The sequence below is a fragment of the Leptidea sinapis genome, chromosome 12 (genome assembly GCF_905404315.1).
Source record: "Leptidea sinapis chromosome 12, ilLepSina1.1, whole genome shotgun sequence".
Lineage (NCBI taxonomy): Eukaryota > Metazoa > Arthropoda > Insecta > Lepidoptera > Pieridae > Leptidea > Leptidea sinapis.
Genome location: NC_066276.1, coordinates 13,321,541 through 13,344,078, shown reverse-complemented (window position 1 = coordinate 13,344,078; position 22,538 = coordinate 13,321,541). Strand labels below are relative to the sequence as shown.

The window sequence follows — 22,538 nt, the reverse complement described above, 5'->3', positions numbered from 1 at the left end:
GGTTTTTCTAGAATCCTGGGCGGCACTGTATAGTAATGGGCAGGGCGTATCAATTACCATAATCATCAGGTGAACGTCCTGCTTCTCTCGTTCTTTATTAAAATATAAAAAAAAACTTGAAACTCTAGTCAGAGTTTAGTTTTTTTACTCATCATTCATTTCACATTCCGCTCTGGGCCCAATGCGGAATTTCATGCAGACGAAGTGGCGGACTTCAACTAGTTAATAAACATATTAGAGACAGTGTATGCATTGCGTATGCAAGGATAGTGATGAGTCTAGATGACCTGGGATGAGGTAGTGAATACTAATAATGGGGAGCGGGTTCGATGAACCTTGTTACTCATTACTGTACAATTTACAATAAATAGAATCCGTGCTTAACATGTTAATGAATGTACTAAGAAGAGAACATTACAGGGCCGTAATGGACGTTGATTATTAGGACGCCCACGACATTGGCCGCGTTATTTGACGTTTAATTTCAAACAAGTTAAGTTTTTGTTTGTAAACTAATTGGAATGAAACAGACAGTAAATGTTACAGAGAGCTTACACATTGACACACTTGAAAACCATAGTCTGTGATTAACTTGAACAAAGAAACATACAAGTGTTTTTTTTTATAAATAAGGGACGAGACTAGCAGGACTTTCAGCTGATCGTAATTGATACACCGTGCCCAATCTAATACAGTGCTGCTCAGCATTCTTGAAAAACGAAAAGATTCTGAGCGGCACTACAATTGCGCTCGTCACCTCGAGACGTAAGATGTTAAGTCTCATTTTACCAATAATTTAACTAGCTACGACGACCGAAACACAGTAATGCTTAGACATTACTGCTTCATGGCAGAAATAGATAATGGAGACGCTCAATGGGCCAACAGCAAGATAATCATATTCCCGTTTAACGAATCACACTCTACGCAGACACGGTAAGATATATGTATCTGAGCATATATCTTTCAATATCGTTATTATGAACTAACACACACAGTGCAGATAATTTATATTTTAACGTAAAGTATCTGTGGGCACCGACATATATAGAATGATGGTGAGATTATTATTTGCGTATATAAATATATCAGCAGATCACATCTTAACATTATGTGAAGGAAGACGTGAATCAAATTATAATTCAGAATAATCTGACGAGCTGTCTATTACATCCAGAAACAATAAACGCATTCGTTCCGTATAACGCGAACTCATTGTAAAACTCTGTATAAACAATCCTTATCAAATAACAAGTGAACTCATTGTGAATGATTCCGAGTGATCAACTTGTATATAATCGTATCTATTTAGTGTGTGATGCTTTCAGATAATTAAGTTTTTTTTGTGTGAGATTGCCATGAGCATTTTCGCAGGTGCTATGTACATGAACGTTGCCTATATTGTACTACGTAAGATTGCTATGAGCATTTTCACAGGCGTTAATTTTTGTTCACCTTACTCTTCAATGTTTGTTATTACTTATAAGCTACGGCTACACTAACTAGCACATTCTTGTTTAAGTGAGTTATAAAAATAATTAAATAGTCATGTATGTATAACTGTATTAAGTTTACCACGCCAAATGTCAAAAATGTTGATGCGAATTTTTTGTTAAACGAACAGGTGGTAAAACCGGTGGAATCTGGTATATTTCATGGCACTTCTCTTAAATCCAAATTACAATGGGGCCCCAAGGATTGGCTAATAGACTTAGTTCTGCAGCATATGTGCCCAAAATTAACCGACATGGCGTGATTAGTTTTCTTTTGTTACTCTCACAGTATTATGTCCTATCGTATATTGTTATGACAGTGCAGCCGATATTAATGCCATCAATGTAGAGAATCACTGCAAAGAAGGGCTATTTGCGATATTTAAAAAATAGGTCGTAAAGAACCATTAAGAGAAAATTTTTAATTAATAAACATTTGACTGTTGCATCTCAATATATTCTTGATAATGTCAAAGAATATGTGATAGTAGTAAAGTACTTACTTTACGTTCTTAAGCACATTAACGAATTTGCTAGATACTGCCAGAATCATGTCTAATATTAACGCGAGAAACAAACATAAACTTCTTATGCCTAACGGATAAGTAGAGTTTAGTAAGTCTTTTTTTAGTAGTTCTTCATTGGGCGATGTTAACTTTGACTACACATTTCCGATGGCTTTAGACTACCTTATTCCCGAATACTTACATAATTTTTTTCTATTGACAGAACAGCGTTGGGTCGGGTCAGCTAATATTATATAATTCATTGAATTTAAATGCCGCCAGCTTACACTATCCACTGGTCATTTTGTTGAGCTGAGCTAATATGAGCTAATGTTGGAGGCCGCATTTTACTTAGTGGCTTTATTTATTCAAATTCAATCATTCAATTTCTTCAGTGGTAAAGATTCAGCAGGAACTTTATATTGTGTAAACTGTGTGGTGTATAAACTTCTAATAACTTCTTCTTAATTGGAATCATTATTCTATAACAAATTTTTATTGTGTACTAGCTAATTCCCGTGACTTCGTTTTTTAATAACTGTATATTTAGGAAGACATCGCAATTTTTTTTTAAATAAGGGCCAAGTGTCTAAAGAATAAAATTTAGAAGACTTAATTGAAATCTATGCAGTTCTAATTGCACACCTAAAACTACGAAGTATTGACAATTCACAATGTTTTCATAAATCGCAAAGCAATTTTTACTTGCGTTGTGCTTTCATTCCCGGTCTCGCGCACAATTATTTCACTTAGATCACTCATAGTACGTCCAGATAGACTTTGACAACATCGAAAAAAATTATGTTTAGAACTAACTGCTATTTTGAGAAATGCATGCACTCGCATGACACTCGTAAGACGTAGCTTGTCCCACACACCAAACTAATATTCCTAGCCTGTTTTTGTTCGTTTGTTCAAGAGACTCTATCTAGACGTATAAATTATATAAGTAACAACACCACAACGAAACGTAGTATTTTAGATTCTCAATGAGTATTATGTCCATCTTTTCAGCTGCAGGTTTTTTGAATTGCTTACGATTTAATACTTCTGTCTGTCGAGTAGGTACAAAAAATCTGAATATATAGTTACAATTGTTTTACACAGTACATTGCAGAGTTTCTTTTTTATTGATTTAAACATGTGGTGTATTTCGATAAATTTAGAACGCAACTTTTAAAAGAAATATCCGCTACTCTGCAATATATTTATTTATTCATACAAGAATTGCTAAGTTAATATATATTGTATTTTCTTTGATTAACGCGAGTGTTACACATTTAAATACGCTTTTAAGGCGCGGACTGACTAGGATTGTAAATGCTACAACCAACCCTACAATATTTGTGTTGATCATGTGGCTAAGCTGCAAATGGGCATTTATTTCACTGATTTTCTTTTGTTTATTCAAAATTTACATATAAAATTTAAATATTGATCGGTTTAAGTTTTAGAAAAGTACTAATTCTATTCAATTCCTTAAAAAAAGAATGTTGTTATCGCTGAAAATACGGAGATTTTTGACTCCACAGTTTATTTTTGGGAAGCAACTTCCAAATTTTTTAATGTATATTTCAAATTATATATCAATATTCTATTCGGTTAAAAATTTTCTTTAGATCCTTCTTTGTGCACTGTATTTTTTGCGTCGGAATATTTTCATTGCGTTACGTTGTAATCGACTCCCTAAGAAACCAATTTTTGTGGATATTGAGGTATGACCGCGCCTTCAAGGATTAAGACGTGTGTAATAGTAACGGTTTTATATCAAATGTTTGCGTAAAACTTACATTTTTTAGACCTTTCCAGATCTCGTTTTCATCTGCAGTCCCCCTGAAATTAATGATAAATTTAATGAGTGCATTGTTAAACTAATCGAATATCAAGAGATTATAAGACAAATTGTAAGTATAATGCATTTGGTAATTGGTATAGCGGAACCGGAGACGCACGCGACGCTTTCTATCACGTCGTATCTTATCACTCGTGACATCCATAGGTATATCTACATTAAATATTCAATAGAAGAGTTTTTGGGGTTCCGTTTATCCTGTGACGAATAGATTGCGTAGGATTTAAGGGCCGGTTAATAAAAATGCAGTCTTGATTGATCTCAGAGAGGCAGATCTGAGGCATAGACTTTTCTTTCTGTGTTGTTGCTTATTAATTGTTCCTCTTGAAGCCCGATCGCAGAAATTCCACAACGCCTATATGCGTTTCTTATATATGTTTCTATTAATGGTTCTCGAAAGTTCTTTGCCTCACCCCCGCAAATTTTTTAACCGACTTCAAAAAAGAGGAGGTTCTCAATTCGATTCTTCTTTAGTTTGATGCGGAATGTTTGCCATTTGGTCCCATAAAATTTACCATAGTTTTATTTTATTTTATTTTTATTTTAGTTTTGCCTAGAAGTTTTCATTTTATGAACATGTTTTATGAATATTTTTGTTTACGTGGATGATATTATTATAGAGTGTGTGTATTGCTTTTTTTAAGGAGTTTTCATTTAGATTGTTTATATATTATTATTATTAAGCCATTTGCCGATAAGTGGGTCTTACCTGTCATTCAAAACGTTCTTCAAGATATTTCAGTGTCTCACAAGAACGTAACATAGGGGTTCTATTTTGTTTCAGACACACGGAACTTTTCGTAGGCCTACCCATAGCTACTTAAAAAAAATACTATTTGTCTACTACAAAATGTCATAGTTTACCTGATTAATGACACTAAAAAGTGAAAAATAAAAAAATACCTATTGATAGGTTTATTTCATATAATTAACAAACAATATGTTAAATATCCTTATTCTACATACATTACACTCTGTTTGAGCCCCGGCGCTGCCTGCTTACATAATAAACGCGTTACGCGAGTTTTCCAGAGAGCTTGTATAAATACTACTCCGTCCCGCAGCTCAGGAGTATATAAAGGGCTAAAGGGAAAGTCGTACAGAATATTAAAGGATAATTCAATAGGTCATTTCTGATAGATTTGATTATGTATCAAGTCAAATAATCTGTGAGGTAAATAAATTATATTTCAATAACAATTATTCTGTTTAACATACTAAATAATAACAATAAAAATAATCTTTTCTGGACGACCGTGTCGAAAAAATTACCGTACCGTAATATTTTTCTATATATGAGCGTTCAATTTCAAGTTCACCGTCGTTTAATATTTATTTATAAAATACTATATTTTTATAACTGGCATCGATTACACCCGCTACAATATTGTTGACAAACTTCACAATTATACTGATATGTATGTTATGTTTTCCTCGCCTTACAATATTGTGGAAAATTAGATTATGAGGCGTGCATTTTTCCACATTGTTATAGCGCCTCTCTTGTTTCCCTTACAAAAATAAGTGCATCGTGTTATACTATTAAAAGTTTGCAAATTTATAATATACTAGGTTTTACCTGCAACTTCGTCCGCATTGAATAGTTACTTTGGACAATTTTTTTTATTTTTTAGGATACTTTTCAAATAACACATATACAACTGCTCTTTCCGCTGCTGGCAGTGCTCTTCTACTATACAGCGCATATCCCTTGTCATTGTGGATAGTCTCTTTAATAGTATTTCCCTGTGAACTTTAATCTCCTATTTCATCCCCATGTAGGTCAAAGTTTCGAAAATGCTCGAACAAATGTTTATAAATTATTTCTTATCAAATGCCTAAATACAAAGTTTCATGCTTTTGTCTTCGATGATGAGAAATTTCCATACAAACTGCCATTTCAACCCCTCCATTTTTTTTTCCAATAAAAGGTAGCCTATGTCAAGCTCTAGTCCATCTCTGTACTTAATTTTATCAAAATTGGTTAGGTGGTTTAGGCGTGAAAGCGTAACAAACGAACTTACATTCACATTTTTAATAATTTTAGTCGGGATCGCAATGTTTGAAAACCACAACTTTCTATAGCAAGCCTAGATCGACACATTTCTCATTCCAAAAGCAATTTAATGCAAGGTACTTAAAGTAAGTACACACTGTTATAACAGAAGTGAAATTATGATCGCTCTGTGCGGAGGAATCAATAGGAAACAGTTGGACAATGAAATGACAGTAATCATAACTAACAACGAAATGCAATCAACGAACGTAGAAAGGTGCCAACCTTGAGCAGGTGATGTGAACGTGCTCGTAAATTGCGAGAAAGTGATTTTTAGAGTTATGTAACTCTGCGAGTGCTAAATTCGCGTATCGTGTACACCACAAGAGAAAAAAGTAATTCATTTTGCGATCACTTTTTATTTACCCTAGACATAAATTTTTGATGGGTGGCACTTTACTTAGCAAAGTTAAGATAGTCGGGAATCCAGTACTCTGTGAACTGCTGGGTCACGTGGCGCTGTGGAGAGACGTTACTTTGATCTACCGCATTTCTTATGGGGAGTGTTCCGAAATGCTGTTTGACCTGATCCCTGGTGCCCAATCACACCTTTACACCACAAGCCACAAATCTTGGATATGATCCGAAACATCTGGATGTGTACTGTTCCAATATAGAGCGGTATTCAAGCAACTTTTGCGACGTAGGCGCGCGGTGTTTCCAGGACGATATGACATGGCTGCCTTCAAAAAACGCAAGTTCACCTGCTTAAAAATCTGGCAACGCTCCTGTGTTCTCTCAGGATAGTGTGGGGGCGGTGATCACTTTCAATCAGCGGACCTGTATTCTTGTTTGTATTCCATAAAATGCTTTCTAATTTTTAATCTTTAACATAATATAACTAGTCATGACAGTGATTCATTAAAGCTGATCAACACCACTGGGGCTTCGAACTAGATAATCTGTACAAAGATTCCTTTTAAATGATGTAAATGAGCAGTAACTAGGGATTTTCGGAAATATTTTATTTCCGTTATATAAATTTCAAATATATTATGCATATATTAAAAAAAATACCCCTTTGATGGATTAGGGGCTGTAAGTTTGGATGAGTAGTTCTACTTTTATGACAATAAAGGACGAGACCAGCAGGACGTTCAGCTGATGCTAATTGACACGCCCTGCCCATTACAATGCAGTGCTGTTTAGAATTCTTGAAAGACCCAAAAATTCTGAGCGGCTTAAGATGTTAAGTCTCCTTTGCCCTGTAATTTCACTAGCTACGATGCCCTTCAGACCGAAGCACAATAATGCTACACATTAGTGCATCATGCTAGAAAAAGGCGCCGTTGTGGTACCCATAATCTTGCCGGCATCCTATGCAAAGGAGCTTCCCACTGGTAAAACTGGGATGGGTAGTTCGTGAATTTTGAAGGAATTAGTTACCGTAGTTTAGTTTCTCAGAAGGAGCTTGAGCTTTGAGCCACTTTATAATTATAATAGTTTCCTTAGAAATATTTGATGTTGTGAGTATTTAATGAACGGTTCTCGTGTGTCAATAAGGATGTCGGTACTGTCGCCACAGGTGTTCAAACAGTTCTAAATGTTTCCTCGATCTCACATGCTCCTTCTGTTTATTTTATTATTCTTACCCACTACAATGTTATCGCCACCTTTCATACTCGTAGACATTCAATATATTTAAAAAAAATTGTCATTTGACTTATGTAGGTAGCCTCATGGAAAAAAGTAGTGAATAATAATTTTTGTCTGTTTTCTTGTCTGTTCGCGCACGCATCAGTAGCTGTGTAATAGTAGAACATGGAAATCTACCGTCTTCTAAAACTAGATTCACGTGGGATATATCTTAATATTAATCCAGATTAGATTCTGCTACCAATTTCAGCTGTTACGTTGCCAGTACTTTCAATGTTCCAGTAGAACGTAGTAGAAGAATATAATAGAACACACAGCAAATCTAATAGTTTACTTTTAATTAACAATTCAAATCAAATCAAATCAAAATCATTTTATTCATGTAGGTCACGGAAACGACACTTATGAATGTCAAAAAAAATATTTTTTCTTATTGAATCTACCGCTACTTCGTAAAGGGTTGAGCTTATGAGAAGAAGTAGCAAGAAACTCATTGCCACTCTTTTATATCAAGACTTACATTTCCATCGATTTACAATAATTGATGCTATACATTATTATATTACCTTTAATTAGCACAATTACACGATTATATATGTTAGGTATATTTCAATAAGATCAGTAAAGGTGTTCCGCAGTTTTAAAAAGTGATACAATAAAAAGATATTTAGTAGTAGTTTTACTATTATTTTGAAAGTATAGATACGAAGCATAATATGTACAACAATTCAGCGTCTTCATAAGCTAGCTGCTTTCATCTGTTTTGCAATTCATATTGTCACGCATCACGCATCAGACGATATCACAACACAAATGGTGACTAGTGACAACAACATGCCTACCGTTCTTATTATATGCAAAAGTGTTCAAGGCACTGAGATTCTGGTATTTCGTTTGATTTTAGAAGGATTATCAATAGGATTGGGAGGCTTCTTTGCAGAGGATGCCGGCTAGATTATGAGTACCACAGCGGCGCCTATTTCTGCCGTGAAGCAGTAATGTGTAAACATTTTTTTCTAACAGTAAAAGACAAAACTAGCATGACGTTCAGCTGATGGTAATTGATACGCCCTGCCCATTACAATACAGTTCTGCTAAACATTATTGAAAAACCCAAAAATTCAAAGCGGCACTACAATTACTGCGATCGTCACCTAGAGACATATGATGTTAAGTCTAATTTGCCCAGTAATTTCACTAGTTACAGCGCCCTTCAGACCGAAACACAATAATGCTTCACGGCAGAAATAGGCGCCGTTGTGGTACCAATAATCTAGCCGGCATCCGATGCAAAGGAGCCTCCCTCTGGCCACTTAACTCAAGAACAAATCGAGCCCAGCGGTTGACTGTTCTGCGACTAATGTAGGTAACCATCTACTGTCACTTCAGCTAGCTTATTCGTGACTTTAGTTTTCTTACACGGCTGTATATTAATGTAAATATAACTCGTCTCTTGACGATTTTTCAGTGACAATGAAACTCGACCTCGATGCTAATGTTGCATCTAATTGATTCGTCAGACGACCACTCAAGTGGTAGCAAGCTCAAGCACTGATATTAATTACAGCAATGATTTATTCTCTTATCTCAAGTAACACGACATCTGTAACCATTATTTAACTAATTTCATTGACTTAATCTATATCTGCTTCATTTTTTATTTGAGTTTGCCAACATTTAAGCATTTATTAATTAATTTTAAGCACTGTGTGTGATCTTCTATTTTTCGTATTCACGTGAAGTAGGTGCAAATTGTAGATGTAAAATTACAAAATCAACAATAATTTATACATATAAGTCAAAAAATGCGACTAATGAATGCTAACGACTCCTAATTAGGAGATATTCAGTTTTTTTATTATCCAGAGGCAATAAAATGATAGTGCCAAGTCCCTTCTGGTACAATTACACGGTTGTAGCCAAATTGAATTAATTAAATCCACTTCTTACTCAACTAATTTAATCCTCGCTTAATTAGTTGACGCAATGTGGCCCCATCAATTGGACTCATTTTGTGAGTGTCGCGACGCGTGTTCAATACTATATACAATATTAAGTTGAAGTTAAGATGAAGCGTATATAATATACAAGCTACAATGTTCGACAAAAGATCTCATTTATGTTGAAATTACTTTGGTAAGATTAGTCTAAGTTGGTTTATGGCCATTTACAATAACCTATACATCCTTAGTTTAACTTACTAGAGGTAGACAAATCTATCCTTTTACGCTTAGTTACATTTCAATATCTCATCGACAGATAGCATTGGACTATAACTAATAATATAACTATATTGGACATAACTATGGATAGATAAGATCTTGTCATTAAAAGGTGATTGCAATACATACGTAACTTAACATACGTTATTGAAAACTGCTGTAAGTAGGTATCACTTATCCGCACTTTGATATACTTTCAGACATTATCACTTCACTCCGACTAAAAGTGCAGAAGTTTTCTGGACAGTCTTCAAGACTAGTAATTTGAATTCATGACTAGTAATTTGAGTTCATGGAAAGAGGAGAATGCCAACGAAGTGTTTTGTATCGTGGCAAATGAAGGTCTGTAATCTCTTCCTAGGAGACAGGCGTTATTATATATTTATGATTATTATATATAATAATCTATAATCCCTGATAAAGTTAAATTATAAGTTTTATTTTACATTAAGAACAAGTATAGGTCTATTAGTGTTGTTTTAGTGTGTCGAGTGTGAGGCTGCGTAAGGGCGTTTGACTTAACAAAATGTCGCCCTGTTTGCTTTACTAAATCATGAAAACTATAACTTGTGGTGGGATGGCTATTTTCCAAAGTAACTCATATGTTTATATTATTTTATTAGCATATTCATTGTATTGAATATCTGTTACGTTAAGTAATTGTTTAGTTATCAAACAATACCGTTCAGATCTTATTTCAATATCGCTTGCTACTTTTATTTGGCTGAATATCGTCGGTTATATAATCTAACAATAAATAATTAGTTGAATGACTAAAAATGTATTAAGCCTTTAATGTGAAGTGAATTTTATGACAAATGCGTTTGTTTGTCCGGGATTGCCATACTCCACGTTGTCCTCCACATTCCACCAGCTTCTTTTTATGATTCATCTTTCCATTTGAGCAGTTGTCTTCCTTGATGTATTTTACCATTTTTCTTATAGATAGTGGGCCTCCTCTACGTACCAGGATAAATTTTATACGGCAGTGGTATCATTTGTTATCGTGAATATGTAACTTCTAATGGAATATGTAAGTATAAATATGCAACGGAAACATGTTAAGAAAGTAAATGTTTACTGGCCATTACAATTGAGCAACTTTCCTAATTCATATTTAAGTGGAGACTTAATTTGTAAGAATTGTTAAATAGAGATATTTTTGCGTAAAGTAATTTCTCAATTAGATAATTTAATTGTTTGAAATAATAATCGGTAAAAGTTGAGGTGTAGATTTTCATCTTGGGTTCCAGCATAGTGTTTACAGATCAAATTAATTTATTTATGTCTACGCAGGTGCTCCCACGACATTGCGCGGTCATTAACGTGGCAATCCAACATTTTAATTGGAAATAATCAAACTTTATGTTTAACGGCACCTCACTTTATTTTCATACCTCACTTTATTTTCATAATACCTACACTTAATAAGAAGTGAAAATCCCATAAATAAAACAACGTTTCGTTGAAAGGGGGAAATAAAAAGGCAAAGAGGAAAATGTGTTAAAAAATAAACTACCAATCATTGCTTGTACTCGTAAAACAGCAGCTTATTTATCAAAAAAAAATTGAACCAGATGAACTGAAGTGCGACAGTTGAATATATTTTATTTTTTTTTGAACCGATTGGAATGAAACGCCCAGTATTACCCGACAAAGAGAGAAAACTTCTAAAAACATTGCTACAATGATTCCATCATTGCGTGCAAAATCAAATATTCTGAATACTATAATTTTGGCCTCGTCTATATACAAAGTGTATACATATATTTTTTGAACGCAAGCTTACGATTTTATCATATACTAGCTGAACCGACAGACGTTGTTCTGTTCATAATAAAAAAAAATTTGGAATTTCGTAAAATCCCTTCTTAACTGACCTCTCTCTACTCGGTGAAAATAATATTCCTACCAAATTTCAAGTCTTTAGCTCTAATGGTTCCAGAGATATCGTGATGAGTGACTATATACGTGGAAATCTCATTTATATATATAGATATATATAGCCACCAGGGCTTGCACGTACTGTTAAAGAGATACAATTTAGCGATTCATTATTTAATTTCATATAGTTTTACTATTGACTCTTATACATAGTGCTCTAAAGGCACAACTTCCACATATTTAATTCACGAATATTATAATAACATTAACTAGCTTTTTGTGTAGATTTAGAGCCTTTTTGAATCTAAGATTATAAGACATCTTTAAAATTATGCAGAAAGATCTGCCCTCTATTTTCCCCGAAACTATCATACACTCAAGATTACATCTGCTCAATGAGGTTAATACGAGATAATATGTCAGGTTGATATTTTAACCTTGTTGAAAGGTCCTTTTGATCCACCTGCGTATGATTTTTGTATATTTTTTCGGATAATCCTCCATGGGATGCATTTTTTGCCATGTTCCTGAGACGACTATCGCGATAAGGTTAATATAACACTCGTTCTAACTGCAGTGTCATAAGTCTCAAGTTTATACATTCTGTTAACATTAAATTTAACCAAGCACTAACTTGAAAGTATTAATATATAATAGGTATAGTAATATTAAATGTATATTAACATTTGCGTTATTGTAATGAGATCTTATTTTATTCATACCACAAATAATGCTCAAAGGAAAACGTAATGTTTTTGACAAGATGTCTTGTTAACCGGGTTAGCTCATGATTTTAATTATTTTCTTGATCCAGCTTTAAATTCGCAGAAGTTTTAACAGTGTTTATTTAACCCTATTTTATTTTATGTTACAATAGACATATAGGTTACGATGAATAAACCCAATTCCGAAATATTTCCAAATGTATTATCAGCTGGTATTGCGTCATTGGTCTCAAGTTTCACTATGTGCATGTTATTTATTGAACTCTGGTGTTGTGTAAGATATTGATTACGGTCGTACAAATGAGTGGAGCACTTGATCGCTTCGACATTGACTTTCTTATGGGTGATAGCGCGGGACGGCGAGTTGCGCTAGCGTGTACACTGTACAGTGTACTGCGTCGTGTTGTGTTGCGCCGGCGCACGTGCAAGGCGCACGTCTGAACGCGACTTCCCGCGCCGGGCCCTGCCCGAGACCGCGACATGCCCGCAGTGAAAGTGTTTAACATATTCGGCGGACAGAAGCCGGCCGAGAAGCAATCCCCCGCCACCGGTATACAAAAATTCTACAGGACTTTTTCAGTCGGTGCGGAAAAGTCGCCCGAACCTAAAGTTGGCAAAGTCACCGCTATCGCCGCTGTTCTAGAAAAGAGAATTAGTGAGCCGAAACAATTGAGTGAATCTGTGACTTCAGTTATTAGTGAGCCTGTGTATAGTAAGATAGACATTAATGTGCAAAGTCACAATTATGAAAATGTTGTTATTGGGACATCTTCGCCAGTGAATAATTTATTTGGAGAAGCTAAAGGCTGTTCGTCTATTTACGAAAACGTAAGCGTTGTCGGTAAGACACCCGAACCGGTGATTTTAATTGAATGCGATAATTCTGAAACTAAGTTGAATAGGGCTTTGGAGTCATTTGATAAAATATTATCAGAATTTTCGACGAGCTCTTCGCTTCAGCCAGAAGTAAATCACTTTATTGTACCAAAGCTACAGAAGTCAAAAACTTGCAGTATAATAGAATCACGCTGTATACTAAAAAAGTCTGATTTGGACCCCGAGAACAACAAAAAGACAAGCTTATCTCGAAATAATTCGATTGATAAGACTACAAGTCTGTGGAATCTCGACACCATGAAGGGAAAAGAGCTAACGAGTCCATTGAAGCCTTTAGCAGTCACGCCGGTTGATAAAATTAATACTGATAAATATGCGACTTATAAAATAACATCTAAAGCTCCAAGTAGAGCACAGTGTATCAAATCCGAGGAATTAAAAAAGCTCGATGTCAAAACGAGAATATTAAAAAAGACCTTATCAAACCCGCCGTCTACACCTGTTCCAGTGGTATCGAAGGTTAAACCGACCCCGACTAAAACTGATAAGAAAAATATTGAGGTAAAGAAAGTCAGAGCTAAACTTTTCTCAGACCATACCAGAATCAGTGGAGAAAGCAGCCCGAGATCGCAAATGCAAAAATCAAAGAGTGTTTGGGAAATAGGAAATGAGTTCATGTCGAGTAATCTAGAAAGAACGAAATCATCAACTTCTATCTCGGGCTCTCCTAGTAAGATTCCGGTGATAAGAGGTCATATGAGTCCCAATAAGTTTAGCAGTACAAGAGCGCTATTTTCTCCCACTCCGGTTGATCTACACAATATAGACCAGGCTAGAGAGTGTGCTCAGAAAAAGAAGCCAAATACTGTTCGAAAAACTGCAGAGAAAGGAGATCAAATAAAACAGACAAAACAAAAGAGCCAATTACACATCAAAACAGATGCAAAACGTTCCACTGACAAGTCGAAAAAAGAGGCGTCGGATAAAAAAACAGTATCACCAAAACCGACATTCCGAGATTACTCTGACGAAATCAATGCGTTGCGCGCGAAGTTCCTACAGAAAAAGGTTAACAATAAAAGAGACCTAGCCTTAGCTGTGTCCGGTCGACAAAACGAAGACGACATAAAAATCGATTTGCCGCTTACACCTGTTAAATGTATTGTAAAAAAGTTGGAATTCCAAAATGCTTCCGAATCCAAGACTGATTCGGCTCACTATTTAAACTGCAAAGTCATTCCACCAGAGCATAAAGAACTGTGCGTTGCAAACACGACCTTCCACAATCATCTAAGCACGCTCGTCGGCCGTCAAATAAGCTGCACACAATCTAGAAATGACGCTATTCTATGCTCGCAATTAGTAAAGATTCCACTTTTGAAGCAAACTGAAGAGAAAATATCGGATACGCATTCTGATTGTAGCGACGACTCGGGACATGTGTCCAACGATGTCCACGATAGCGATGTCGCTTTCGATAATATGCACGAGATGAGTCCTTTACCGAGGAGTGTGGATGAAGTGGACTGTAAGATATACAGAGAATCTAAACAGTTCGGGAATGTCTTGTCTAAGTGTCCGGTACGACCTGCGAGACGCGGCGTCATTGGCAACGAGGCCGTAAGCGGTACTCGCACCACCGCTGATGCACCGACAGTAGAAGAACAGGTACGTTTTCATATCAATAGCAGCAATTTAACGTAGCGAGCAATTTAGTTAACGTGCGTAAACATTAAAGGCTGTCTCTACATCGGCGTTCACATCCGTGTATTTATTTAATCCTGAAGGAAACCTTTCTTTTCCTGTGAATAGCACGTAGTTTCCTTCTACATGACAATAAAACCAAACTGTGCACAGTTGCTGTCAACATGTAAACAGACCAGTTTTCAAAACGCAAACATCCTGCCATTTATCACGCTGACTCGCCGAGCGCTTGTCGTAAAGATAATAAGCAAAATGCGTTTTACATAATTGTGCATTTCTTATAAATATGTTAGGCCTAACCATTTTAATGCAAATTTGTCTTTAAATATTTAGTGAGGTCCGAAAGCCTTAATTAGCATTCCTCATTCAATAGAATTCAATACCGGGACGTGATTCGAATTCGTGACATTAGGAAGCTAATGTTAACTCCTTTCACATTGTGTATAAAACGCCGGTCAAGTTTGAACCCACTCGCATACAGCGGGTGTTCTGTACAAAATATAAAGATCGTAGCGTGACATTAGCGTACATATATAAAAACATAACTATTTTTAAGCCCATGTAATTTGTTTTTATGACAATAAGGCACGAGACGAGCAGGACGTTCAGCTGATGGTAATTGATACGCCCTATCCATTACAATGAAACGCCGCTCAGCTTTCTTGAAAACCCCAAAAATTCTAAGCGGCACCACAATTGCGCTCGTCATCTTGAGACATAAAATGTTTAGCCGCATTAGCCCAGTAATTTCCATCCATGTAATGGCATCCTGTGCAAAGAAGCCTCCCACTGGTTTTAAATATGTTGTTTTATTACCCTCTTTGTATTACAGTAAACATTATCGGTAAAGTAATTAAAATATATATAAGTAGATCACAGCTATGAATAATAACAAAAATCCATAAATTTACATTTGAACACAAAGTTCAATAATCAATCTATCAAATAACGGTACAAGTTACACAACTTCCTGTCGGCACCACTTTGTGCTAAATATTTGATAAGAACGAAAGCCATCACTTACGTAATGGATCTATGCGCCAATGTTCCTAATATGTTGTCCCAAAAAAATCATATATTACGTGTACCTTGCGTAATGGCCGTTGACTCCAAACGAACACAAACACAAAGTTCATTACGCTAAAAAGTCATAAAACACGACGAAACAACTTTCATTTCTTCGATAGGATTAGTAGTTGCAACAGGAAATCAACTATTTTATAATTTAAAACTGGCCATATAAGAATGTATCATGAGGACAAGTGTGCCATATACATACTTTAATGTGTGTCTGAAATATTATTTAGTTGTGTATGAAGAAAGTTGAAACAAACATACTGATTACTTACTCGTAACAAGCCGGTCCATAGATAATTGATTCCTGATTCATTATTAGATGAAATATGAAACAGCTTTTATGTTAGATATTATGTTTTGTTGTTATTCTCGTATTTTAATGCAGGAATTATTGGCCTTTAGACAGTCGGGTTTTTTGTTTTTTCCATATTTCCTTGTCCTTTCATTGTCGTGGTCATTGGACTATTAGGAATGCTCGAATAATTTGGAATATCACGGAGTAGTTTGTGATTTAAACGATATTTACAGTTTCGTTCAAATAAAATACTGCGAATCCCGCTCGCACTTGACCATATCTCATATTGTATTATAACACTTAATGTAATTTACAATATTTTTACATGATAAACAAAAGAGCAATTACTGACAATATGAAAACTTAACGGGTTGCACACCGGGAGAGCCGGCAGAAGTGAAAACTTGAACTTAATGTTGTGCATTTTTGAATATTTGATTTGGCAGGGAGTAACATCGCATGAATCGCCTTATTTATCAGTATACAAGTACTACCATGTATGTGGTTAAATACAATATTCGTTTATTGCGCTATCGTACACAAAAATGACACTTTATATTACATAAAAAAATTAACACTTCTGAACTATTCCAATAATTTATATTAAAAAGTTTATCTCCCAGAATAATCAAATTTCATCCATAATTTCAACGACTGTCTTACGAATTTTCGATCAGGCCACGTGTTCTGACGGGAGTTTAACATTTTATATCCAACACAAGTGCTCTAGCCGGTAAAGCAGTTTTCACTTCAAAAATTGGAAAAATAATGTCGCCTTGGATTTTATTATTTGTTGTTATATGTAATATACATTTCGTCAAAAGTTCAGTTGTCTAACTATTGTGACTTACGATATGCAGTCCGCGGATGTATTGGTATTCAATAGAGTTCATGTTGGTTACATTTTAGGTAGTTTACCCTAAAGAAGACAATATCTTAATATATATATATTTCTTTTGTGCGTCCGTTGTAACTAACTCCTCCTAAACGGCTGGACCGATTTTAATGGAACTTTATGTGTGTCTTCAGGTGGATTCGAGAATGGTTTAGATTTACAATTGAACTACCACCTAAACGGCTGTACCGATTTCGATGATTTTTTGTGTGTTCCAGTGAAGTTGAGATTGGTTTAGATTTTCAATTCCGTCTATATAATATAATTCTTCTAATGCTCATGTGCATATAAGTGAACTCCTAACGGCTGGACCAATTTCTCAAATTTAAGACGTTTGTACAGGACAACGTTTGTCACGTCCACTAGTATGGTATATTTTGTTCATTGTTATTCAATAGTTATTGGAGAAAATGCAGTTGGCACTGTGTCCGTTTGCGATGATTGCGAAAGAGCAACAGTTACACAGTCAACGCCAAGTGCCACCCCGTACGTGATGGAGCGCCATCGCCTGTCACTTTCCGTCGCTACTTTCTACACCGCGTCAAGTTGTTATTAAGTTGTCTTCATAATAAATGATTACAATCAATCTAAGAGGGTTAATCATCTTTGAACACTCACACTACAAGCTTATAGGTTGGCTATTATTACAATTGTATAAAACATTCAATTATTGATTAATTGTGCCCGTGATACGATAATGAGATCGCTCTCATTGCTTTGGATCGAAAGTATAACCGAGGAAATGTGATGTACATTTGCTAACCCTTTCGAGGGATATTTAGGCTTAGTTTTTTTATTTTATTTATTATTAGTACTTGGCAGGCAATTTTGATCGGACTAGCACGCGTTACAACGGCACACTATGTTTTAATATACTATGTTAACTAAGAAGTAGTAAGTAGTAGCTTTGGTAGTAGGTAGACACAAGTTGGAAGAGACGGTGGGAATAGAGGACGCTTGGTCACAATACAGTAATAGAACAGTACTTTAACTTGATACAAGATCGTCGGAATCGACGCACGCACACATTAACACGATTTACGCGGCAAGCAATCTTGGGAAGACAAAACTATTGAGTGCCACGCCGTACGCTACCGAGAATGGTCGCTATCTGAGTCATATTTATAGCTGCACGCCTTCCGCGCGGTCAATCTTTTGTATGTGTAGTACCATCCCTAACGCCGCGCCTTTCGCGTGGTCAATCTTTTTGTATGTAGTACCATCCCTAGCTCCGCGTCTTTCGCGTGGTCAATCTTTTTCTAAGTAGTACCATCCCTAACACCGCGCCTTCCGCGTGGTCAATCTTTTTGTATGTAGTACCATCCCTACCGCCGCACCTTCCGCGCGGTCAATCTTTTTGTATTTAGTACCATCCCTAGCTCCGCGTCTTTCGCGTGGTCAATCTTTTTCTAAGTAGTACCATCCCTAACACCGCGCCTTCCGCATGGTCAATCTTTTTGTATGTAGTACCATCCCTACCGCCGCACCTTCCGCGCGGTCAATCTTTTTGTATTTAGTACCATCCCTACCGCCGCACCTTCCGCGCGGTCAATCTTTTTGTATGTAGCACCATCCCTACCGCCGCACCTTCCGCGCGGTCAATCTTTTTGTATGTAGTACCACCCCTAGTGCCGACCGCCTACACGCATCTCCGCTCCGCCGCATAATATTCTGTTGACAAATGAGACATCTCTTCTCTGCTCGATCCATTTTCACCGAAACTAAGAGAGGAGATGTGGAAATAGTGAAATCTGATTGGTTATCAAAATACATCTCCTCTCCGCTTTGGTGGATACCGGGCCTCAGTGCCAATTGTAGATATTTACATGTTCGTATAGTATAGGTATTATCGTTTTGTTAAGTCACGTACTTTGTAAATTACTCTCGTATCACTGATACCTCGTTCTATTCTTATCACGTACAACTTTCTCGGAATCTTCACGTTACAGTTGTTTTCCTACTAACTTGTTGTTATTTCATTCACTAAAATCTAACTGATAAGTTAAGCGACTATAACTCAAAAATTAAACTTAATCGTAATCCTAAATTGGCGAACCGAGTTTGATACTTTTATCCATTTCCTGGTTTTGGGATTTCAATAAAAGATCTTCGCAATATGTTTTTAAACTATCCATGGAAAGAGATATTGTTGTTTAAAGCTTGATATTTGTATGAAAGTGTCTGTAAATGAAGATTGAAAAACAGATTGAGGTGCATATTAAGGATTGATTGAGAGTGACATATTGATCATGGTCGTCAAATAGGTATACCGTATGATGTATTGGGTTTGGAACTTTTAAATAGTTACATGGGATCTGCAGGTTAGTATCATAAGTTACATCTTTTTAGTTTTAACACAAATGAGGCTGATTTTTCTCATGATAAGGGATGTGAAAAATTACCGGGGCGTAGGGTACCGCGATAAATCAACAGCTGTTTTGCGGGATAAATAGGTATGGCGGCAGTATTGCCCCGGGCGATCATAACACATACAGTTCTACATGCTGTCATGGGCTTCCTCGCAGATTTAAATCAATTTCAAATTTACAAAGAAGCAACGTAGGTAATATATTATAATAGCAAACAGTAGCAGAAGGAGTATAACGGGATGCGAGAGCGTTTAAGCCGTTTCGCATGACGGTAAATTAATCGATATTAGTGCTAAAGTGCGCGAATAGAATAATCAAAAATCTTCTTTTCATACATACCAATACAATACAACAGACTCTAGAGCGCTATATTTCGCAATTAATTCTATTTTGTAAAACCACATAAGTTTGAATGTCACCGACCCTCGTAAGTGTTTGTGAATAAATTAAAATAAAAAAGCAAAATCATCAAATACTTCGCCCGATAGCGAACCCGTTCCAATCATAGAACCGTTGGGTTTATCTTTATTCAAACGATTGGATCCACTTAAATAACACGTTTCATATCAATTAATAGCGATAATAAGACGAGACTTGTAATATTATCTTGTTGAAATCAGACCAGAGTCTCTCATTACCAGCCACCTAATGTATAAACTGTAAAATGCATTGAATTTGATCTGTCTCTGAACTACGACCAAGCAATTTCTAGGTTTTTTTTTAATGAAAAGTAAGGGACGAGACGAGTAGGACGTTCAGCTGATGGTAATTGATACGTCCTGCCCATCACAATGATGTACCACTCAGGATTCATGAAAAACCCTAAAAATTCTGAGCGGCAGTAATTTTCACTAGCTACGGCGCCCTTCAGACTGAAACACAGTAAACTTACACATTACTGCTTCACTGCGGAAAAAGGCGCAGTTGTGGTATCCATAATAATAAAGGAGCCTTCCCACTGGTATAGGAAGTATTACATTACCTAATGAAATTCTTATATTGTAGTAGAAGTCCAAAATATTTATTATAGTTAACTACTACGTTTAAAGTTTATTATTGTTTTTATAACAGCACTCACTTCTCGTTCATATACATACGGGCTTAATCGGGTTTCACTTTTTGCTCGTCGAAATTTTGTTGTAAAAAAGTGTTGCGACCGAAATTACTTAATTGTATGGTGTAATAATTAGCATTTAGAAATCTAAAGCATCTTATCATGTTTTTAAAGAAATTAACTACTGTATGTGCAATAAAGTAAAAAGAAGGAATTTAGATTATAAAAACAAATGCGAACAAAACGTATGAAGAACCAATAAAAATGGGCTATGTTCGGGATGGACACAAGAATTAATATTCTTAGTTTTGTTTCTATTTAAATATTTATATTACAACGGGTACGAGTACGGGTAATCAATATAGAACCGTGCGGAGTATTATAAAACATATTATACCAAAGGATTAAAAATAATCTATGATAATATTTAAGTAACCCGCCCAATAAAACCTGCTCGTCACTTAATAGCATAAAAGGGTCATTTTTCATAATGAAAGAGAGGATGAACAAGCTTACGCACTCTTCTGCAACACCAGAGAAATAACAAGAGCGTTACCGGCCTTTCTCCATATTTCACTATATCATAAGGAACTTAGTTAATAATATTAATATAATAATAATATTGACACACTTTTTACACAAATTATCTTGACCCAAATTAGGCATATAGCCTGTGTCATGGGTTGCAAGACAACGATATATTTAATACAATATACATACTTAAACGTACATAAATATATATATACATCCATGACTCGGAAACAAACATCCATATTCATCATATAAATGCTTGCACCTACCGGGATTCGAACCCGGATAGTATGACGATACCTATTTCAGTTATTTACAATATTGAAACAATAGTAACGAATAACCATAGTATTATTTAAGATTAGTAGCTAGGTATATATTTTTTAAATGGCATGGAAAAACTTAAATCTTTATAGTATTGACTAGCTGACGCAGCAAACTTTGTACTGCCGATATTAAAACGGCGATACAAAAGTAACTGTTGATCGTGGATGGGTGAAAAGTTGAATGTGTATGTATTTTTAATGCTGACTCATAATCAAACAAATTTAAAAATAAAAATTTGGCGTGGACCACCCTTAACATTTAGGGGATGAAAAATAGTTGTTGTCCAATTCTCAGACCTACCGAATATGCACTCAAAATTTCATGAGAATTGGTCAAGCCGTTTCGAAGGAGTTTAACTACAAACACCGCGACATGAGAATTTTATATATTAGATTAATACAATTTGCAATGACTTGTTATTACACATATTGCCTGTTGACAAATTGTTTGTGATAATTTATAAGCAAGCATTTACATATCGAGTGAAATTACGCCAGGGTTGTCACTGTTACTAGATACATAAAACATGGCTGCTACGTAACATTATAAAATAATTAAATTAAAAGAAATTTTACATAAAGCATATTCTGTTGGAGTCAAAAAAGTTACATTTAATTAGTGTTGGTAGTATGGGACAATTTAGCTCGACGGACAGATGGCGATCTTTGAGTTAGGCCTTTATATAGCAGTGGACGTCTTCCGGCTGAAATGAATGAAATGATGAAAAGGAACTTGTAATTTTTCTGCAAATATACTGCGATTCAGCATAACTTGGTGTCTGTTTTAACAATGATTTTGATAATAAACATCTCTTTGAGTGTTAACCCTACGATGCGCGCAGGTGTTTGATAGCGACAGGCAAGCCGCGTGATTGATTTGACCCACAATCCGCTTGTGCTAAACACGTTAATGCGCAGCTACAGCCAGTGCAGCCTTTCGCTCGATCTGCAGCATGCTTCTATTAACGTGCCTTCTCTAATACAACCACTAAACGACATTCATGCTCGAAGGAGTTTTTTATAAATAAAGATTTCATTGAAGCACAAATCCATCAGGTGTTGGTTTGGATTTTTGCATTTAGTTTGTCTCCAATGCTCGAGGTGAAAATAAATTGA

The 22,538-nt window shown here is 35.7% G+C and overlaps 1 protein-coding gene and 1 long non-coding RNA gene across 14 annotated transcripts in view; both read left to right on the top strand.

The window, feature by feature from the left end:
- LOC126967070 (unconventional myosin-XVIIIa) overlaps window positions 1-22,538 on the top strand; it is a 194,019-nt gene that overhangs the window by 102,084 nt on the left and 69,397 nt on the right. Inside the window, exon 1 of one of the 13 annotated variants that reach the window (XM_050811431.1) lies at window positions 12,764-14,839. The exons of the other annotated variants lie outside the window; for them this stretch is intronic. Coding sequence (XP_050667388.1) covers window positions 12,815-14,839 — 2,025 coding nt within the window. The 5' untranslated portion in view covers window positions 12,764-12,814. Of the gene's footprint in view, window positions 1-12,763; window positions 14,840-22,538 lie in introns of those variants that run through there. 13 annotated transcript variants of the gene reach the window in all.
- LOC126967306 (uncharacterized) lies at window positions 9,503-10,712 on the top strand. Its single transcript, XR_007729977.1, has 3 exons — window positions 9,503-9,639; window positions 9,926-10,067; window positions 10,671-10,712. It is a non-coding gene; the product is annotated as an uncharacterized LOC126967306 (long non-coding RNA).